This window comes from Anomaloglossus baeobatrachus, chromosome 4 (genome assembly GCF_048569485.1).
Source record: "Anomaloglossus baeobatrachus isolate aAnoBae1 chromosome 4, aAnoBae1.hap1, whole genome shotgun sequence".
NCBI classification, from domain to species: domain Eukaryota; kingdom Metazoa; phylum Chordata; class Amphibia; order Anura; family Aromobatidae; genus Anomaloglossus; species Anomaloglossus baeobatrachus.
Window position 1 is genome coordinate 302,888,670 of NC_134356.1, and position 21,699 is coordinate 302,910,368.

The window sequence follows — 21,699 nt, forward strand, 5'->3', positions numbered from 1 at the left end:
CCTCACCCGTCACCCCCGTGATCTGTGCTCCCTCACCCGTCACCCCCGTGATCTGTGCTCCCTCACCCGTCACCTCCGTGATCTGTGCTCCCTCACCCGTCACCTCCGTGATCTGTGCTCCCTCACCCGTCACCCCCGTGATCTGTGCTCCCTCACCCGTCACCCCCGTGATCTGCTGCCCCCTCTCCCACCTCTCGCCCTCCCCGATCTGTTGCCTCCTTCATCTCCTGTGATCCTGCTGCCTAGATCCATCCTGTAAGGTAACTATCCCCAGTCTCACCTCCCACTCCACTTCCCCCCCTTCCCCCCATCCTCCGCCGCTCCTGCATCCACTGCACCCTCTCCCAGCCGCCGCCGTCTCACATCCACCGATGCTCCCTTTATCTGCACCCCCCATCTGCCGCCCCCCCCCCCACCTGCTGCTGTTCTGATCCATCCTGTAAGTATTGTTCGTGGCTCTTTTCTATCTATCCCCAATCGCATTACCCACTCCCTCTCCCCCACCTGCTTGCCGCCAAGTGCTGATCAGCTACGTGATTAGCTGATCAGGTACGTAATTGTTGCTCTAGTTTTTCCTTTTTTTGTGCACCCCAAATTAAAAAAAAAGACAAAACTAGAACAATTACCGTATTTTTCCGCTTTATAAGACGCACTGGATTATAAGACGCACCCCAAACTTAGACATAAAAAAAGATGAAAAAAAGAAAAATGGGGTCCGTCTTATAATCCGGTGTTCTCTTACTGGAGGGGGGCACAGTGGTGGTGAAGCGGGGTCACAGGAGGCAGCGGATTTGCTGGCAGGCACGGCGGGTCAGTGGCAGGTGGCGTCCGGGGTGGCAGGAGCCGGGGGATCCGTGGTGGCAGGAGCCGCGGGGCCCGTGGTGGCGGCAGCAGCAGCGGCGACGGCGGGTGAGTCATGCAGCAGGCCGCTGCAGTGAGTGTCCCAGTGTACGCAGTCCCGGTTCAAATAATGGCGCCTGCGCAGATGGAGCTCTCATCCAAGGGCTCCATCTGCGCACGCGCCCACTGCCATCATATGAAACTGGGACCGCGGACAAACTGGGTAAGTTGCTGCACAGCCGCCTGCCCCGCACGCACAGAGTGGCAGCCAGCAGGCTGCCCGCCCACCCTGCGTGCAAGCGGCCAGGTACCTGTGCTTACGTGCGGGCGGCAGCCATCTGCCGCCCGCACACAGCACCCGGCCGCTGCCCGCACACAGCACCCGGCCGCCGCCCGCACCCGGCCGCCGCCCGCACACAGCCGCCGCCCGCACACAGCCGCCGACCGCCGCCCGCACACAGCACCCGGCCGCCGCCCGCACACAGCCGCTGACCGCCGCCCGCATACAGCCGCCGCCCGCACACGACCGCCGCCTGCACACAGCACCCGGCCGCCGCCCGCACACAGCCGCCGCCCGCACACAGCACTCGGCCGCACACAGCACCCGGCCGCCGCCCGCACACAGCACCCGACCGCCGCCCGCACACAGCCACGGGTACCCGGCTGCCACCGCACGCAAGCACAGGTACCCGGCCACTTGCATGCAGCCACAGGCACCCGGCCACCCGATCACCGCACAGACAGGACCCCCAGGTACCGCTATATTCGCTTTATAAGACGCACCCCCCATTTTCTTCTCAAATTTTTGGGAGGAAAAGTGCGTCTTATAAAGCGAAAAATACGGTAGGTACCTGATCAGCAATCATCCTGCAGTCGTACTCCACTTTGGACAGGACTTCTTTTTTCATCCCACCTAGTCCCCCCCCTTTTTGCAGAACATCCGTGTGTGCGCCCTGATTTTTTTTTTTATGCCATGGGGGCCTAGTTTCCAAAATGGGGTCACGTGGGGGAGCTCTACTGATTCGGCACATCAGGGGGGCTCCAAACACAACATGGTTAATTATGTTAATTATTCCAGACAATTTTGCATTTGAAAAGTCAAATGACGCTCCTTGCATTCTGAGCCCTGCTGGTCGCCCAAACATTTTATTTCCACCACATATGAGGTGTCTGTGTACTCAGGAGAAATTGCACAATACATTTTATGGTGCAATTTTTCCTGATACCCTTGTGAAAAAAAAGCTACCTGGTTGAAGTAACAATTTTGCAAAAAAAAAAATATATATATTTTCACGGCTCATTTTTGTTAACTTTTGTGAAGGCCTCAGAGGTTCAAAGTGCTCAATAAACATCTAGATAAATTCCATGAGGGGTCTAGTTTCCAAAATGGGGTCACATGTGGGGGAGCTCCACTGTTTCGGCACCTATGGGGCTCTCCAAACGCAACATTGTGCGGCTAACGATTCCAGCTAATTTTCTGTTCAAAAAGTCAAATGACGCTCCTTCCCGCCGTGCGCCCAAACAGTGGTTTTTCACCACATATGAGGTATCTGCGTGCTCAGAAGAAATTGCCCAACAAATTTTGGGGGTTCATTTAATCCTGCTACCCTTGTGAAATGCAATATTTGAGGCTAAATTAACATTTTTGTTGCAAAAAGTAAAATGTTAATTTTTTCCTTCCACATTGCTTTAGTTACTGTGAAGCACCTGAAGGGTTAATAACCTTCTGGAATGTGGTTTTGAGTAGCCTGAGGGGTGCCGTTTTTAGAATGGTGTCACTTTTGGGTGTTTTGTGTCATGTAGACCTCTCAAAATCGCTTCATATATGATGTGGTCCCTAAAAAAATTGTTTTTGTAAATTTTGTTGTAAAAATGAGAAATTGCTCATAAACTTTGAACCCCTATAACTTCCTTAAATTTTTCTTTTCCCCAAAATTGTTCTGATGTAAAGTAGACATGTGGGAAATGTTATTTATTAATTATTTTGTGTCATATGTCTCGTTTGTTTTAGACCATAAAAATTCAAAGTTTGAAAATTTACAAAATTTTCGTGAGATTTTTGTTTTTTTCACAAAGAAACACAAAAAATATTGGCCTAAATTTACCACTAACATGAAGCCCAATATGTCACAGGCTACATGCGCACGCTGCTTCTTTTTCGTGTTCACAAACTGCAGCCAAAACTGCACCTTGTCAGAGAGAGCCTGGAAATGTCACAAAAAATGTAGGTGCTTTTTTGGTGCGTTTTTGCTGCTTTTTTGGTGCGTTTTTGGCTGCAGTTTTGTCAACAATTGTTTCATGTATCTTTCAGTTCAAACAAGCCCATAAAGCTTGTTGAATTGAAAAAAAAAAAAAATTAAAAATAAAGAAATAATTAAAAAAAAACTGGCGTGCGGTCCCCCCAATTTTAATGCCAGCCAGATAAAGCCATACGGCTGAAGGCTGGTATTCTCAGGATGGGGAGCTCCACGTTATGGGGAGCCCCCCAGCCTAACAATATCAGTCAGCAGCCGCCCAGAATGGCCGCGTCCATTAGATGCAGCAGTTCTGGGACTGTACCTGGCTCTTCCCGATTTTCCCTGGTGCGTTGGCAAATCGGGGTAATAAGGAGTTATTGGCAGCCCATAGCTGCCAATAAGTCCTAGATTAATCATGTCAGGCGTCTATGAGACACCCTCCATGATTAATCTGTAAATACAGTAAATAAACACACACACCCGAAAAATCCTTTATTAGAAATAAAAACACAAACACATTCCCTCATTACCAATTTATTAACCCCGACAAAGCCCTCCATGTCCGGCGTAATCCAGGATGGTCCAGCGCCGCATCCAGCTCTGCTGCATGGAGGTGACCGGAGCTGCAGCAGACACCGCCGCTCGGGTCACCTCCATGCAGCAAATGAAGACAGCCGCGCGATCAGCTGAGCTGTCACCGAGGTTACCCGCGGCCACCGCTGCATCCAGCGGTGGCCGCGAGTAACCTCAGTGACAGCTCAGCTGATCGCGCTACTGCGTGGAGCTGACAGGAGCGTGGAGGACGGGACTTTCAGCGGTGGCGGTGAGAGGGGTCCATCTCCCCTGTGCGTGCACGCTGGGGACAGCGGTACTTCGGGGAACTCGTGGAGGACGGGACTATCGGCGGCGGCAGCGAGAGGGGGATGGACATTGGCAGTTGAAAACATTGATTTTTCCCTCTCGCTGCCGCCGCTGCTGATAGTCCCCGTCCTCCACATCATCTCGCCCGGGGACAGCGGTACTTCGGGGAACACATGGAGGATGGGACGGGACGGGACCACTTGCCTGATCTCACTTCCTGACAAATCACCTGCGTTTTTGGTACCAAAACGCAGGTAAAAGGCAGGTAAAATGCACCACTTTTGATTAGCATGCATTTCTCCTGCGTTTTTGATGCCCTCATTGATTTCAATGGGTGACAAATGTTGACAAAAACGCAGGAAGAATGAACATGCTGCATTTTTTTTTTTTTGTCACAAACGTTTGACAAAAAAAACGCTGACAAATAAACTGCAATGTGCGCATGACAAATCTGACTTCTCATAGACTTTGCTGGGAAGTCAGATGTCAGAAAGTTCTGCTGACAAAACTGCAGCCAAAAAAGCAGCAAAAAAAGCAGCGTGCGCATGTAGCCTCAGAATCACCAGGATCCGTTGAAGCGTTCCAGACTTATAACCTCATAAAGTGACACTGGTCAGAATTGCAAAAAGTGGCCTGGTCTTTAGGGTCAAAATAGGCTGGGGGCTGAAGGGGTTAAAGCAGTTACTATTTGGTAACTGTTTAGTAAAAGGTATGGTAAAATTGGTTTAGTTCAGAGTGAAAGACCTCACAATAACATGTGAGATCCCGCACTTTCACAGTAGGGGGCCACGGAGCCCTTTTGGGTTACCGCTCTGCTCTACAGCCTCCTAAAACACAGAATTAACAACCAAATTTTGGCGACACTTCTCAGCATATTTGCTAACAAGTTTTATTTTGGTGATTTTACAATCTATGCTTGTTAATTGTTTTAAATAAAAAGGGCAGCCACAAAATAATGATGCTTACTCTTCTTATGGATACATTAAAAACTGCTTATGAAATCAAGCAATTTTGTAATTTAACTTTTTAACAATAATCATCTCCACTCTCCAGGACAGAGGGAGTTTGTTTTACTGCTCATTGCCTATGCTACCAGCCACCACTGAATCATTTAAAGGTGGCTGGACCACTATCAAGGAACATCGTGCTTACAAGCTCTTTCTCTATAGCGCTTGTAAGCGTTGACTGAATTGCTGGAGTTCAAATTGAAGTTGATCGGATCAGGAGCAAAGTGCCCCTGCTGTCTTCAAATGCTGAAGAGATCAAGCTCCCATTGCCTGCCACATTGGAAAGCGATCATTTCTGGCCATCAGCACAACCATACTACTGGTCTGAACTGTCAATCAGGAGGTTACACCCCCTTGGCAAGCAGCAAGATGAGAGGCTGGGGAGCACCGCGCTCATGTTCAACAATATGAGACAATATCTTTTAAGCAAGATGTTAGCATCCTAAAATGTACACTCTGTGGCCCATTCTTGTACTCTAAAGGCCCCGTTACACGCAACGACGTATCTAACGATATATCGCCGAGGTCACGGATTGCGTGACGCACATCCGGCGTCGTTAGCGACGACGTTGTGTGTAACAGCTCCGAGCGAGTGTTAATGATCAAAAATACTCCCCTTATCGTTGATCGTTGACACGTCGTTCGTTTTCAAAATCTCGTTGATGGTGCTGGATGCAGGTTGTTTGTCGTTCCTGAGGCAGCACACATCGCTATGTGTGACACCAGGGGAACGACAAACAGCTTACCTGTGTCCTCCAGCAACGAGGAGGGCGTCACTTTCCTGTGGCTGCTCTCTGCCCCTCCACTTCTATTGGCCGCCTGCCGTATGACGTCGCTGTGACGCCGCACAAACCGCCCCCTTAGAAAGAAGGCTGTTCGCTGGCCACAGCGACGTCGCTCGGCAGGTAACTCCGTGTGATGGGACCTTACGATGTGTGCCATGGGCAACGATTTGCCCGTGACGCACAACCGACGGGGACGGGTGCTTTCACCAGCGACATTGCTAGTGATGTCGCTGCATGTAAAGCCCCCTTTAGGCTGTGTCCCACAAAGGGTTTGAGTTTTTGATGCTACATATTTTCACGGTGTCAAAAATGCAGTGTCTTAGGCTATGTGACCACGGGAGAATGTAGCTGCGGATTTTTCTGCATCAAAATCCGCAGCTTTCCCGCAAAATCCGCACCTTTTTCAAAGGTGCGGATTTGCCGCGGATTTTGGTGCGGATTTTTTTTTTCTTTTCTGAAAGATTTCCCTGAAGAATGCTCGAGTTCCCCATTGACTTCCATTATACTCTGTACTCGAGTCGTGCCCATCCAAGTTTTAACTCCTCGTTACGAGTACCGAGCACCCAAGCATGGTAGTGCTCGCTCATCTCTACAAACCATTGCTTTCACAATGCTACCCAGCGCAAAGCTCAAATAATCGGTTACACATAGACATGCACCAAATTGTTAGAACCACAATTTAAAAGCAAAGTCTGATTTTCATTAGTTGATATTTAGTAAATCACTTTATTCAGTTTTAAGTTATTTATGTGACCCTTGTGGATTTTTCTTACTTTAACATCCACAATTTTGAATATCTTATCAACCAGCAGAATTTTGTATACTGCTCTGGGTGATGATACAGACCGATGATCAGACTGAAGAAAAGAGATAAATGTGTTTTCTTTGTCGCTCTATTGGGAGACCCAGACAATTGACAATTGGGTGTATAGCTACTGCCTCCGGAGGCCACACAAAGTATTACACTTAAAAGTGTAAGGCCCCTCCCCTTCTGCCTATACACCCCCCGTGGGATCACGGGCTCCTCAGTTTTTATGCTTTGTGCGAAGGAGGTCAGACATCCACGCATAGCTCCACTGTTTTAGTCAGCAGCAGCTGCTGACTATGTCGGATGGAAGAAAAGTGGGCCCATATAGGGCCCCCAGCATGCTCCCTTCTCACCCCACTCTTGTCGGCGGTGTTTGTTAAGGTTGAGGTATCCATTGCGGGTACGGAGGCTGGAGCCCACATGCTGCTTTCCTTCCCCATCCCCCTCAGGGCTCTGGGTGAAGTGGGATCTTACCGGTCTCCAGGCACTGAGACCGTGCTCCATCCACAGACCCGGAGAACCTGCTGGATATGGAGCTGAGTATCATCAGGGACAGGGCCCTGCTACATTAAGGTACTCTGTGTCCCCGTACAAATCGCGCACACACACACCAGCATGCTGGGTGTGTTAGTGCGCCGGGGACAACAGCGCGGAGCGCTTGTGCTATTACTCACTGCAGCTTAGCTGAGTGAGTTTATGTATTAGGAACTGCCGCGCCGGCCGCTGCTGGCTGTTTTTACACTGTGGCGCGGCTGGGACTTGTGGTGCGCCGGGGACTTCCGCGCTGGCCGTGCTTATACGACGGCCGCGCGTATAAATCGAGTCCCCGGCTTTTGCGGCCTAGTTTCGTTTCGTTCCCGCCCCCAGGCCTGCCAGTCAGGGGAAGGGCGGGACGTTGTTCAGAACGTCAGCGCCGAGGGCTGGAGTCTGCTTAGCATACTCCAGCCCCCTCACTGGGCACAGTGAGACGCCAGTTTCCCGCACTTTGTCTGGGGCATGCCCACGGCCCGCCCCTCTCCACAGGACGCCGGCAGCCATTCCTGTTTGCAGTCTGAGCTGGAGAAGGGAGACAAGCTCTTGGAGACCCAGACACAGGATTCGGGCGACCACACACCCGCTTTTGAGCGGGCGGTAAGCAGCACCTGAGGTGCTGACCCCACTAGTGCCGAAGTGTTCATTTGTACTTTATGCTTGTATGTTATACATTGCACTGTACGGTCGCTATTCTTGGCTATATACCCTCCTAGATGGCTAGACAACAGCATGTCGTCCGCAAAAAGCAAGGGTGCCAAGGCACAGGCTTTCTATGCTGCTTGTACCGCATGTGAGGCTGTTCTACCGGCAGGTTCCACTGACCCCCATTGGGTGCAATGCTCCCCTGTAGCACTTGCTCAGCCGGGGTCTCTGCTAGAGGTGGCCCAAGGAGAACCACCTGTGAACACTGTCCAGGTGACAGGGACGGAGTTTGCAGTTTTTGCTGATAGATTGTCTCTGACTATGACTAAAATCCTAGAGACTTTGCAGTCCAGACCGGTAACTCAGACCATGGGCACTGTTGATTCAATGCTCCCTGGCCCCCCTCATTTGGAACAAATCCGTGCTCCGGGGGGGTCCCATGCATCCCAGGGTGAAGGCTCTGACACGGACGACAGTCCCAGACAGCCTAAGCGAGCTCACTGGGAGCGGCCCTCGACTTCATCACACTGGTCAGGGTCCCAGCAGGAGGACTCTCTGTATGATGAGGCAGAGGTAGCTGATCAGGATTCTGATCCTGAGACCGCTCTCAATCTGGATACCCCTGATGGTGACGCCATAGTGAATGATCTTATAGCGTCCATCAATGGAATGTTGGATATTTCTCCCTCAGCTCCTCCAGTGGAGGAGTCAGCTTCACAGCAGGAGAAATTCCATTTCAGGTATCCCAAGCGTAAATTGAGTACTTTTCTGGACCACTCTGACTTCAGAGAAGCAGTTCACAAACACCACGCTTATCCAGATAAGCGTTTCTCCAAACGTCTTAAGGATACACGTTATCCCTTTCCCCCTGACGTGGTCAAGTGCTGGACCCAGTGTCCAAAGGTGGATCCTCCAATCTCCAGGCTTGCGACTAGATCCATAGTTGCAGTGGACGATGGGGCTTCACTTAAAGATGCCACTGACAGACAGATGGCGCTCTGGTTGAAATCCATCTATGAAGCTATCGGCGCGTCGTTTGCTCCAGCATTCGCAGCTGTATGGGCACTCCAAGCTATTTCAGCTGGTCTTGCGCAGATTGACACTGTTACACGTACATCTGTTCCGCAAGTAGCGTCCTTAACCTCTCAAATGTCTGCATTTGCGTCTTACGCTATTAATGCTGTCCTGGACTCTACGAGCCGTACGGCAGTGGCGTCCGCCAACTCCGTGGTTTTACGCAGAGCCTTGTGGTTAAGGGAAGGGAAGGCAGATTCTGCTTCCAAATAAGTGCTTAACCAGTTTGCCATTTTCTGGTGACAGACTGTTTGGTGAGAGATTGGATGAAATCATTAAACAGTCCAAGGGTAAGGATTCTTCCTTACCCCAGCCCAAACCTAACAAACCCCAACAGAGGAGGGGACAGTCGAGGTTTCGGTCCTTTCGAGGCTCGGGCAGGTCCCAATTCTCCTCGTCCAAAAGGACTCAAAAGGATCGGAGGAGCTCAGATTTTTGGCGGGCTCAGTCACGCCCAAAGAAGGCAGCCGGAGGAACCGCTACCAAGGCGGCTTCCTCATGACTTTCGGCCTCCTCTCTCCGCATCCTCGGTCGGTGGCAGGCTCTCCCGCTTTGGCGACATTTGGCTGCCACAGGTCAAAGACCGTTGGGTGAGAGACATTCTGTCTCACGGGTACAGGATAGAGTTCAGTTCTCGTCCTCCGACTCGATTCTTCAGAACTTCTCCACCTCCCGACCGAGCCGGTGCCCTTCTGCAGGCGGGTGCTCTCTAAAGGCAGAAGGAGTGGTGATCCCTGTTCCTCTTCAGGAGCAAGGTCACGGTTTTTACTCCAATTTGTTGTGGTGCCAAAAAAGGACGGGTCTTTCCGTCCTGTTCTGGACCTAAAACTGCTCAACAAGCATGTGAAAACCAGGCGGTTCCGGATGGAATCCCTCCGCTCCGTCATCGCCTCAATGTCTCAAGGAGATTTCCTAGCATCAATAGACATCATGGATGCTTATCTCCACGTGCCGATTGCTCCAGAGCACCAGCGTTTTTCTACGCTTCGTTATAGGAGACGAACACCTTCAGTTCGTAGCCCTGCCTTTCGGTCTGGCGACAGCCCCACGGGTCTTCACCAAGGTCATGGCAGCAGTAGTAGCAGTCCTGCACTCTCAGGGTCACTCTGTGATCCCTTACTTGGACGATCTACTTGTCAAGGCACCCTCTCAAGAGGCATGCCAACACAGCCTGAACGTTGCACTGGAGACTCTCCAGAGTTTCGGGTGGATCATCAACTTTTCAAAGTCAAATCTGACCCCGACCCAATCGCTAACATATCTTGGCATGGAGTTTCATACTCTCTCAGCGATAGTGATGCTTCCGCTGAACAAACAGCGTTCACTACAGACAGGGGTGCAATCTCTCCTTCAGGGCCAGTCGCACCCCTTGAGACGCCTCATGCACTTCCTAGGGAAGATGGTAGCAGCAATGGAGGCAGTCCCTTTCGCGCAGTTTCATCTGCGTCCACTACAATGGGACATTCTCCGCCAATGGGACGGGAAGTCGACGTCCCTACACAGGAACGTCTCCCTTTCTCAGGCGGCCAAGGATTCTCTTCAGTAGTGGCTTCTTCCCACCTCATTGTCAAAAGGAAAGCCTTTCCTACCCCCATCCTGGGCGGTGGTCACAACGGACGCGAGTCTGTCAGGGTGGGGAGCAGTTTTTCTCCACCACAGGGCTCAAGGTACGTGGACTCAGCAGGAGTCCACCCTTCAGATCAATGTTCTGGAAATCAGGGCAGTGTATCTTGCCCTACAAGCCTTCCAGCAGTGGCTGGAAGGCAAGCAGTTCCGAATTTCCACCATATCCGCAGTTCACATCCCGGGCGTAGAAAACTGGGAAGCAGATTTTCTCAGTCGCCAGGGCATGGACGCAGGGGAATGGTCTCTTCACCCGGACGTGTTTCAGGAGATCTGTTGCCGCTGGGAGAGGCCGGACGTCGACCTAATGGCGTCCCGGCACAACAACAAGGTCCCATCATTCATGGCACGGTCTCAAGATCACAGAGCTCTGGCGGCAGACGCCTTAGTTCAGGATTGGTCGCAGTTTAAACTCCCTTATGTGTTTCCTCCTCTGGCACTGTTGCCCAGAGTGTTACGCAAGATCAGGTCCGACTGCCGCCGCGCCATCCTCGTCGCTCCAGACGGGCCAACGAGGTCGTGGTACCCGGATCTGTGGCATCTCGCGGTAGGCCAACCGTGGGCTCTACCAGACCGACCAGACTTGCTGTCTCAAGGGCCGTTTTTCCATCTGAATTCTGCGGCCCTCAACCTGACGGTGTGGCCATTGAGTCCTGGATCCTAGCATCTGCAGGGTTATCTCAAGAGGTCATTACCACTATGAGACAGGCCAGAAAACCCACATCTGCCAAGATCTACCACAGAACGTGGAAGATATTCTTATCTTGGTGCTCTGCTCAGGGAGTTTCTCCCTGGCCATTTGCCTTGCCTACTTTCTTTCCTTCCTGCAATCCGGTTTGGAAAAAGGTTTGTCGCTCGGCTCCCTTAAGGGACAAGTCTCAGCGCTCTCTGTATTTTCTCAGAAGCGCCTAGCAACACTTCCTCAGGTACGCATGTTCCTGCAGGGGGTTTGCCGATTAGTCCCTCCTTACAAACGACTGTTAGAACCCTGTGATTTGAACAGAGTGCTGATGGTTCTTCAGAAACCACCATTCGAGCCTATGAGAGTTTTTTCCCTCTCACGCCTTTCGCAGAAAGTGGTTTTCCTTGTGGCAGTCACTTCACTTCGGAGAGTGTCTGTCCGGGCAGCATTGTCGTGCAAGGCCCCCTTCCCGGTGTCCCACCAGGTCAAGGGGTTCTGCGTCCGGTTCCGGAATTTATCTCTAAGGTGGTTTCCCCCCTTTCATCTCAATCAGGGTATCCCCGTACCCTCTGTTTGTCCTCATCCAGTTCACCAATGTGAAAAGGATTTGCACTTGATTAGATCTGGTGAGAACACTCAGACTCTACATCTATCGTACGGCGCCCCTGCGCCGCTCGGATGCATTCTTGTCCTTGTCGCTAGCCAGCGTAAAGGGTCGCAGGCTTCCAAATCAAGCCCGGCTCGGTGGATCAAGGAACCAATTCTCGAGCTTATCGTTCTGCGGGGCTTACGGTTCCCTCAGGGCTGAAGGCCCATTCTACCAGAGCTGTGGGTGCGTCCTGGGCTTTGAGGCACCAGGCTACGGCTCAGCATGTGTGTCAGGCGGCTACCTGGTCCAGCCTCCACATTTTCACGAAACACTATCAGGTGCATGCCTATGCTTCGGCGGATGCCAGCATAGGCAGACGAGTCCTTCAGGCGGCAGTTGCCCACTTGTAGGAAGGGGCCGTTTTACGGCTCTACTACGAGGTATTATTTACCCACCCAGGGATTGCTTTTGGACATCCCAATTGTCTGGGTCTCCCAATAGAGCGACAAAGAAGAAGGGAATTTTGTTTACTTACCGTAAATTCCTTTTCTTCTAGCTCTAATTGGGAGACCCAGCACCCGCCCCTGTTTTTTTGTATATACATGTTGTTCATGTTGAATGGTTTCAGTTCTCCGATATTCCTTCGGATTGAATTTGCTTTAAACCAGTTTATTGGCTTTCCTCCTTCTTGCTTTTGCACTAAAACTGAGGAGCCCGTGATCCCACGAGGGGTGTATAGGCAGAAGGGGAGGGGCCTTACACTTTTAAGTGTAATACTTTGTGTGGCCTCCGGAGGCAGTAGCTATACACCCAATTGTCAATTGTCTGGGTCTCCCAATTAGAGCTAGAAGAAAAGGAATTTACGGTAAGTAAACAAAATTCCCTTCTTCTTGCTTGAAATTTCTGGCATATAAATATACCACTATCAAGAAGTTCAATCCCAATCTTATTATATTAAATCCTTGAGTTAGTGGAGCTACTAGCTGTAAAAATGATTTAATTCTATTCTCCGTCTTCTTTTATTCTAATAGTTATGTTAGCAATTTATGTGTTAAGAGATTCAGATTAAATTTTCAGCCAAAACTGTACTACAACTCTAGTTTTCCTTTTTCTTTAATCCTATAGCCTTTCCTTCCCCCCCTTCCCTCTTTTTTTTGTTTTCCCCTTCTATTTAAAAAATTGAATGTCAATTTAACTTCAGATTGTAATTTAACTAAAGGCCGCTTTACACGCTACGACATCGCTAAAGCGATCTCAGGGTCAAGGAATTTGTGACGCACATCCGGTCGCTTTAGCGATGTTGTTGCGTGTGACACCTATGAGCGATTTTGAATCGTCGCAAAAATGGTCAAAATCGCTCATCGGTGACATGGGGGTCCATTCTCGAATATCTTTGCTGCTGCAGTAACAATGTAGTTCGTCATTCCTGTGGCAGCACACATCGCTCCGTGTGACACCGCAGGAACGAGGAACCTCTTCTTACCTGCGTCCTGCCCGCAATGAGGAAGGAAGGAGGTGGGTGGGATATGTTACGTCCCGCTCATCTCCGCCCCTCCGCTTCTATTGGGCGGCCGCTTAGTGACGTCGCTGTGACGCCGCACGGACTGCCCCCGTAGAAAGGGGGTGGATCGCTGGTCACAGCGACGTCGCTAGGCAGGTAAGTAGTGTGACGGGTCTGGGCGATGTTGTGCGCCACGGGCAGCGATTTTGCCCGTGACGCACAACCGATGGGGGCGGGTACCCACGCTAGCGATATCTGTCACGATATCGCAGCATGTAAAGAGGCCTTAATTGTTAAATTTTCTGTGAACAATTTGTTTTGTTTGAACCAAATTTTAAAATAAAAAAAAAAAATGTAAACAAAATAAATATACCACTATCTTATATTCTGAATATTTTTTATCACTAGAAACCTTTAAGGAGGATGGAAATTGAAGAGATTGGAGGTTTGTTACTCGCTCCAGTGGATGTTATAACTAAATCTCCCAATGATGATAAAATCAGTGTTTTAATCCAACCTGAGGAGGCTGAAAAAGGTAACGGATACTTGAATTCTAAAGAAGCAGTTTCCAGTTACCCAGAAGCTCCCAGTGCAAAGATGTTAAAGATTGAGGAAATCAGCGACTTGCCAACGCCTCAGTAAGTCCTCAAACCCCCCATTAAATACATTATATACATTTGTTTAGTGGTGAAAAGAATACTTTCTTACATGTACTGATTTCATAACTAATCCTCTATATTTGGAAATTTACGGAAAAGGAACAGATGTCAGATAGTCATGAACATTTGAAACATTGAAACCATATACTGTGGCTGGACTAATGTTGTGCCCACATCCATATCCACTATCAAAGAAATGACTTATCCCTGTAAGTTGCCATCCAGAATTAAGGCCATTTCTTGACTGTATAATCACCCAGTAATAAGAACAGACACACAGTGACTCGTGTTGACCACCTTCTGAGATGTGTGCATGTGTGCGTGTATTTATGTATGTATTTTTTATTTATTTTTTTTCAGGCAGGTTTTTGGGATTGTACAATTTATTTAACGCTTTCATTTTTTTTTTCTTTCTTTATTTCATTTTCTCCTCCCCTTCTTCCAAGAGCCATAATTTATTTTTTTTTCTCAACATATCAGTATGAGGACTTGTTTTGTGAGTCAAGTTGTGATTTTCTGTAACCACAATAATATTACCATATAATGTATTGAAAATGGCAAAAAAATGAAATTCAAGTGCCGTGAAATGGTGAAAAAAAAAAAACACACACAACTCCTCCATTGTTTTTTTTTTAGATCTTCTTTTTTTTTTTTTTTTCTGTGTTCATCATTGTGCTAGCATGATTATCAAAATACCAAGCTGTTGTTTTTGTGGGGGTTTTTTTTGCTTTCTTTTTGGCTATAAATAGTGATTACAAAATATTTCAGAACCATATTTGTGTTTGTCGCTTGTAACTTCATTTTTTTTTTTTTATTAATGGACCTGGATGAGGGCCTGTTGTTTTTTTTTGTTTTTTTTTGTTTTTTTTTATATTGTTTTTGCATTGCACATTTTTGGATAAATGTATCACATTTTAATAGCTTTTTATTGTATTTCTTCTGGAGTGTGGTGATCTAAAATCATCAATTCTGGAGTTTCAAATATATTTTCAGCATTTAACCTCATAACGACGGCCGTACGACTTAAAGCGGCGGCAAAACAGGGTACTTATTCTGTTCCGCCGCTTTAAAGCGGCGGCCCGAAAAAACCCTGTAGCGCCCCCCAGCGACCGAAAATCTCGGGGGTTTTAGCTACCGGGGGTAGCTGAGACCCACCAGATTATGAATCGGGGTGTTTTTTTTGGACCCCGATCATGTGATCGGCGGTATACACTGTATACCGACGAACACATGAAAAAAAAAGAAATGGCCGGTAAAACTGATTTCTTTTTCATCTGACATGATCAAACATGTCAGATGAGAAAGAAATCTAAACCCCTAGTGCCCCCAAAGCCCCTAGTACCGGAGAGTCCCCCCACCACCCCTACCCCCCCTCCGGAGCACTCAAAATGGCGCCGAAGCGCACAGAAAACTGCCGCCGGCGCCGACTCTGCATTCATTTCCCTCCGATCTGTAATGATCAAACATTTCAGATCGGAGGGAAATGTCCTCCCCCTGACCCCTCCTCCGGTCCACCGGAGCCCTCTGGTCACCGGAGCCCCCTCCGGTTCTCCAGAGCCACCCCCCTCCGGAGCGTGGAAGATGGCGGCGCGCAGCGCACAGCGCGCGGCCGCATTCATTCTCCTCTTTCTGCTGCATGTGACACGTCACATGCGACAGAAAGGTGTCCCCAGGTCCCGCTAGGCCACCCCCCCCCCAGCCCCCGGTCTTACGTTACCTGTCTGGTGATCCGTCCCGCGATCACGCCGCCTCCTTCCTGAATGCTGGCGGCGCATGCGCAGACAGCGGCTGTCAGCTGGATCCCTGCAAGCAGGGACGCTGACGTCGCTGCTGCACAGGCTGCTCCACTGTGGACCGGGGGAGAGTGAGTGCAGTAATCTGCAGCCACACTCCTCACATGGAGAGACTGCTGTTCCAGAAAATGGGGGGTACGTTCTGTGAGCATGCCCCTCATATTCTGGAATGAGGTTACTGCAGGTCACTCTGCCCTAAGTTGGACCGGGGCAGTGTGAGTGCAGTATTCTCAGATTACTGCACCCACACTGCTCATGGAGAGCTTGCTTTTCCAGAAAATGGGGGATACGTTCCCTGAACGTGCCCCCCATATTCTAGAAGATCCAGAGTCGGCGTGGGACCTCCAAAATGGATTCCAGCGACCGGAATTTCTTTATTTTCAATAAATTGGGGAAAGAGGAATGTTTCGGGGAGTGTTTTTTCAAATACATTTTTTTTTTGTCTTTATTTTTTTCTATTACTGACTGGGTTAGTGATGTCGGGTATCTGTTCAGATGCTGTGACATCACTAACCCCAGGGCTTGATGCCAGGTGACATTACAGCTGGTATCAACCCCATATATTACCCCGTCTGCCACCGCACCAGGGCGCGGGATGAGCTGGAGCGAAGTGCCAGGATTGGCGCATCTAATGGATGCGCCACTTCTGGGGCGGCTGCGGCCTGCTATTTTTAGGCTGGGAAGACTCCAATAACCATGGCTCTTCCCACCCTGAGAATACCAGACCCCAGCTGTCCGCTTCACCTTGGCCGGTGATCTAATTTGGGGGGGACCCCACGTTTTTTGTTTTTTTTTTTAAAAAAACGCCTGGGGAGCCCTCCAAATTGATCACCAGACAAGGTGAAGCTGCCAGCTGTGGTTTGCAGGCTACAGCTGTCTGTTTTACCCTAGCTGGCTATCAAAAATAGGGGGGACCCCACGTAGTTTATTTTAATTATTAATTTTTTGGGGGGACTAAATACAAGGCTAGGCACCCTTTAGTGCCACATGAAAGGCACTAAAGGGCGCCAGCTTAGAATATGCAGGGGGTGGGATGTTATATATGTTTGACATCTATCCATTCATCCATTGTAGCATTTTAGGCTGTGCGCCCATAATCGGGATTTGCAGCGTTTTGGGCGCAGAGTGTGTCCATAGTGTGTCCCTGTGTCCATAGCGCTGCGTTGTGCAGTAGAAGCACAGTGGAAGGATTTTTAGAAATCCCATGCCCAATGTGCTTCTTTTCTCCGCAGCAAACACTGACCTGTGGCGCAGCTTCCCGAGCCTCAGCATGTCAATTTATGCTGCGGAGATGAGTGTTCTCTGCAGGTAGCATAGAGCTCCACAGCGGCCTGAACCCAAATCGTGGGCATGGGCAGCTGCGTTCTCCCGTGGACAACACTCACATCTCTGCAGGAGGCTGACTCTGTGTACTAGACGCCGTGTCACTGGATCATGGCCACATAGCCTAAAAGTGAGACATTTGTTGCTACAGCAACATTTTTGTGAAGTACCTGTGGATTCAAAATGCTTACTATACTCCTGAATAAAATCCAGTTTCCAAAATGGAGTCACTTGTGGGGGGTTTCTAATGTATAGGTACCCAAGGGGCCCTGCAAATGTGACATGGTGCCCGCAATTTATTTCAACTTTTCCAGAATTCAAATGGTGCTCCTTCCATTCCAAGCCCTCCCATTTATCCAAACAGAGGTTTTTGGCCACATGTGGATTATCCCTGTGCTCATAAGACATTGGATAACAACCTGTTGGGTCCACGGTTTGTTGTTGTCTCTTGAAAAAGTGAGAAATTTGATGCTGAAGCATCATTTTTGTGAAAAAAATGAAAATTTTCAATATGGCAACCTAAGCTTATCAAATTCTGTGAAGTATTCGTGGATTCAAACTGCTCACTATACACCTAGATAAAAGCCTTGAGGTGTCTTGTTTCCAGAATGGAGTCAATTGTGGGGGACCGCCACTGTTTAGGCACCTCAGGGGCTCTCCAAATGCAACCTGGCGTCCGCTATTGATTCCAGCCAATTTTGCAGTCAAATTGCACTCCTTCCCTTCCGAGCCCTGCCATGCGCCCAAACAGTTGATTTCCACCACATATAAGGTATCGCCAAACTCAGGAGAAATTGCACAATAAATGTTATGCTGAATTTTTTCCTTTTACTCTTGTAAAAAAAAAGCTACCTGGTTGAAATATCAATTTTATGGTAAAATTTTATTTTTTATGTTTTCATGGCTCAACGTTATAAAATTCTGTGAAGCACCTGGGGGTTCAGGGTACTCACCAAACATCTAGATAAATTCCTTGAGGGGCCTAGTTTCCAAAATGGGGTCACTTGTGCGGGGTTTCTGCTGTTTAGGTACCTTAGGGGTCCTCCAAATGTGACATGGTGCCCGCAATCTTTTTCAGCCAAATTTCCTTTCCAAAATTCAAATATTGCTCCTTTCGTTCCAAGCCCTCCCATTTGTCCAAACAAAGGTTTCAGACCACATGTGAGGTATCACCGCGCTCATAAAAAAGTGGTTAACAAACCTTGAGGTCAAATTTTTGGAATTACCTCTTGAAAAAGTGAGAAAATTGATGCTAAAGCAACATTTTTGAGAAAATTATTAAAATTTTCAATATGACAACGTAACGTTAACAAAATCTGTGAAGTACCTGTGGATCTAAAATGCTCACTATACCCCTAGATAGAAGCCTTGAGGGGTCTAGTTTCCAAAATGGTGTCACTTGTGAGGGGTTTCTTCTGTTTAGGTACCTTAGCGGACCTGTAAATGCAACATGGTGCCCGCAATCTATTTCAGCCAAATTTGCTTTCCAAAATTCAAATATTGCTCCTTCTGTTCCGAGCCATCCCATTTGTCCAAACAGAGGTTTCTGACCACATGTGGGGTATCGGCGCACTCATAAGAAAGTGGGGAACAAGTTTTGGGGTCCATTTTGTTGTGTTATTTCTTCTAAAAGTGAATAAATTTGGGTTAGAGCAACATTTTTAGGTAAAATTTAATTTTTGCTTTTTTTCATTCCACATTGCTTTTGTTCATGTGAAGCACCTGAAGGGTTAATAAACTTCTTGAATGTGGTTTTGAGTACTTTGGGGGGTGCAGTTTTTAGAATGGTGTCACTTTTGGGTATTTTCTGTCATCTAGGCCTATCAAAGTCACTTCAAATATGATGTGGTCCCTAAAAAAATGGTTTTGTAAATTTTGATGTAAAAATGAGAAATCGCTGATAAACTTTGAACCCCTCTAACTTCCTAACAAAAAAAAAATTTGTTTCCAAAATTGTGCTGATGTAAAGTAGACAAGTGGGAAATGTTATTTATTAACTATTTTGTGTCACAGAAATCTCTGGTTTAACGGTATAAAAATTCAAAAGTTGAAAATTGCTAAATTTTCAAAATTTTTGCCAATATTCAATTTTTTTCATAAATAAACGCAAAAAATATTGTCCTAAATTTGGTACTAACATGAAGTCCAATATGTGACGAAAAAACAGTCTCAGAATCACCGGGATCCGTTGAAGCGTTCCAGAGTTATAACCTCATGAAGTGACACTGGTCAGAATTGCAAAATTTGGTCTGGTCATTAAGGTGAAAATTAGCTCCGTTACTAAAGGGTTAATGTGCGGTTTAAATAATATTTTATATTTTGATAATTGCACCTTCTCTGATGTCTCATTGTGGTACACAGGAGACAATGGGTGAAGTCTCCTACTACTTGGAGATTGTCACTAAGAACACCACCTCAGAAAAAGCGTTGGCTCCTGTTTAACAGTCCAGATCTGACCCACCAGCACCAAGCTATTCCCAATAGCTTAGTGTCACGTAGGACACAGACACAGTTCTGAGATACAGAGCTGTTTCAACCTGTGGGTTTTCCTCTGTTGGGGTGATGCTCTAACTCTTTTCCCTATTTAGTTTGAGTTAAAGAGCAGGATGGGCCACTCTGTCAACTCCACTAGTGATGGAGAGAACACAGTGTCGTTGTAATATCAAGACCATTGTACCTTGACTCAGTTGACGACTAGGTACCTTGGCTGTTGAAGACTTGCTTTTGTCTGCATGCAGAACAAGATATATTCATTGCTCTGAGAAAACCAAGCGTCTTCAAGACATTGAAGTCTGTCCCTCCCTTCGATCCTGCATTGCATTGCCTCCTTTATTTACAGCTGTGTTGCACTTTCCAGTTAACATTTATCATGCCAGTCCATGGCAAATCCATTGCTCTGCGGTGTGCCATTCTTTCCTGCCACTTTATTACTGTTCATTTCCTCTTTAGCACATGATCCTCTAAAAATGTACCTCTCTCCCTCACACCCAGCTTTTTAGCTGGCCTCTGGTGGTTCCAGACCTTTGCATACCCCCTTCCTTCTTTGACATGTTCTGGAGCCCACAGTGGCTCGTAGGGCTGTGCCACTTTGGCTCTGGTCTCCATTGTGGCCCGCTGCTCTTGCACTTGTCTGCTGAGGCTAAGGCTGTGTCTACACGTTGCGTTTTTTACCGCGGAAACGCTGCGTTTAGAACCGCAGCGTTTCAGTGGCAAATTGCATGCGTTCAGCTTTCCCAGCATATGTATGCAAGTGTATGAGAAAGCCGAAAAATCAGTGCACACGCTGCGTTTCTAAACGCATCGTTTTGGATGCCAAAAATCGGTGCGGAAAGAAAAGCAGCATGTCACTTCTTTTGTGCGTTGTAGCTGCATTCTCTCCCCCATTAAATCAATGATGTGGGGTCAGAACGCAGCTACACCGCAGTGAGCTGCTTTTTTGTTGCGGTCCGCGGGCTTTGTCGGCATGCCAGAACGCAGGCATTTACCTGGAAGTGAGGTCAAGAGGTTTCCTGTTGACCTCACTTCCTGGCAAAGTCCAGGAAAGCCCCCGGTGTCTCCAAAGTTCCCGCCCCGACCCCTGACCCCCCTCCCGAAAATCCAACATGGCCGCGCGCACAGTGGCGCACCGGCCGCCCTGCTCCTATGATTTCTGTCGCATGTGCCTTGAGACATGCGACAGAAAAATGCCCCCCAGGCCCTGCCAGGTCACCCCCTATTCCCCCGGTATTCCCCCTTACCTGTCCGGTCGCAGCGCTGATCCCCCGCGGCCCCCTCCTCCTTCACAGTGCACGCTGGCCGGTCACATGAGCAGAGCAGCTGACAGCCAGCACAGTGTTCAGTGTGAGCTGTGCTGGCTGCTCGGCACTCTGCAGCTGTGACCCGGGGAGAGTGGGTGCAGATTTTTGGCACCCACTCTCCTCAAATGGAGGGTCTGCCCTCCTAGAAAATGGGGGATACGTTCCCTGAACGTGCCCCCATATTCTAGAAGGTCCAGAGGCGACGTGGGACGTCCAAATGGATTTCTGCGGACCCATTTTTTTCAAATTTTTTGATTAAATTGGAGAACAAGGGAATGATTTGGGGAGTGTTTTTTCTAATAAAAAATTTTTTCTCATTTTTTTTTTACTTTTGTTTACTGTCAATTAGTTATGTCTGGTATCTGATAGACGCCGTGACATCACTAATTGCTGGGCTTGATGCCAGGTGACATTACACATCTGGTATCAACCCCATTTATTACCCCGTTTGCCAACGCACCAGGGCGCGGGATGAGTTGGGGCGAAGCGCAGGATTGGCGCATCTAATGGATGCGCCACTTCTGGGGCGGCTGCGGCCTGCTATTTTTAGGCTGGGAAGAGTCCAATAACCATGGCTCTTCCCACCCTGAGAATACCAGACCCCAGCTGTCAGCTTCACCTTGGCTGGTGATCTAATTTGGGGGGACCCCACATTATTTTTTTTTTAATTCTTTATTTATAAATAAAAAAAAAAGCCTGGGGAGCCCTCCAAATTGATCACCAGCCAAGATGAAGCTGCCAGCTGTGGTTTGCAAGCTACAGCTGTCTGCTTTACCCTGACTGGCTATCAAAAATAGGGGGGACCCCACGCCATTTTTTTCATTTTTTTTTTTTTTTTTTTGGATAAATACTAAGCTAGGCACCCTTTAGTGCCACATGAAAGGTACTAAAGGTGCCAGCTTAGAATATGCAGGCGGGGGTGGGACGTTATATATATTTGACAT

General features: G+C 48.4%; 1 protein-coding gene across 2 annotated transcripts in view; it reads left to right on the top strand.

Annotated features, from left to right (window-relative positions):
- Nucleotides 1-21,699, top strand: part of RPAP3 (RNA polymerase II associated protein 3) — a 205,862-nt gene that overhangs the window by 141,649 nt on the left and 42,514 nt on the right. For both annotated transcript variants that reach the window (XM_075344953.1, XM_075344955.1), the window contains one exon: nt 13,592-13,821. In XM_075344953.1, the coding sequence (XP_075201068.1) occupies nt 13,592-13,821 (230 nt within the window). The remainder of the gene's footprint in view (nt 1-13,591; nt 13,822-21,699) is intronic.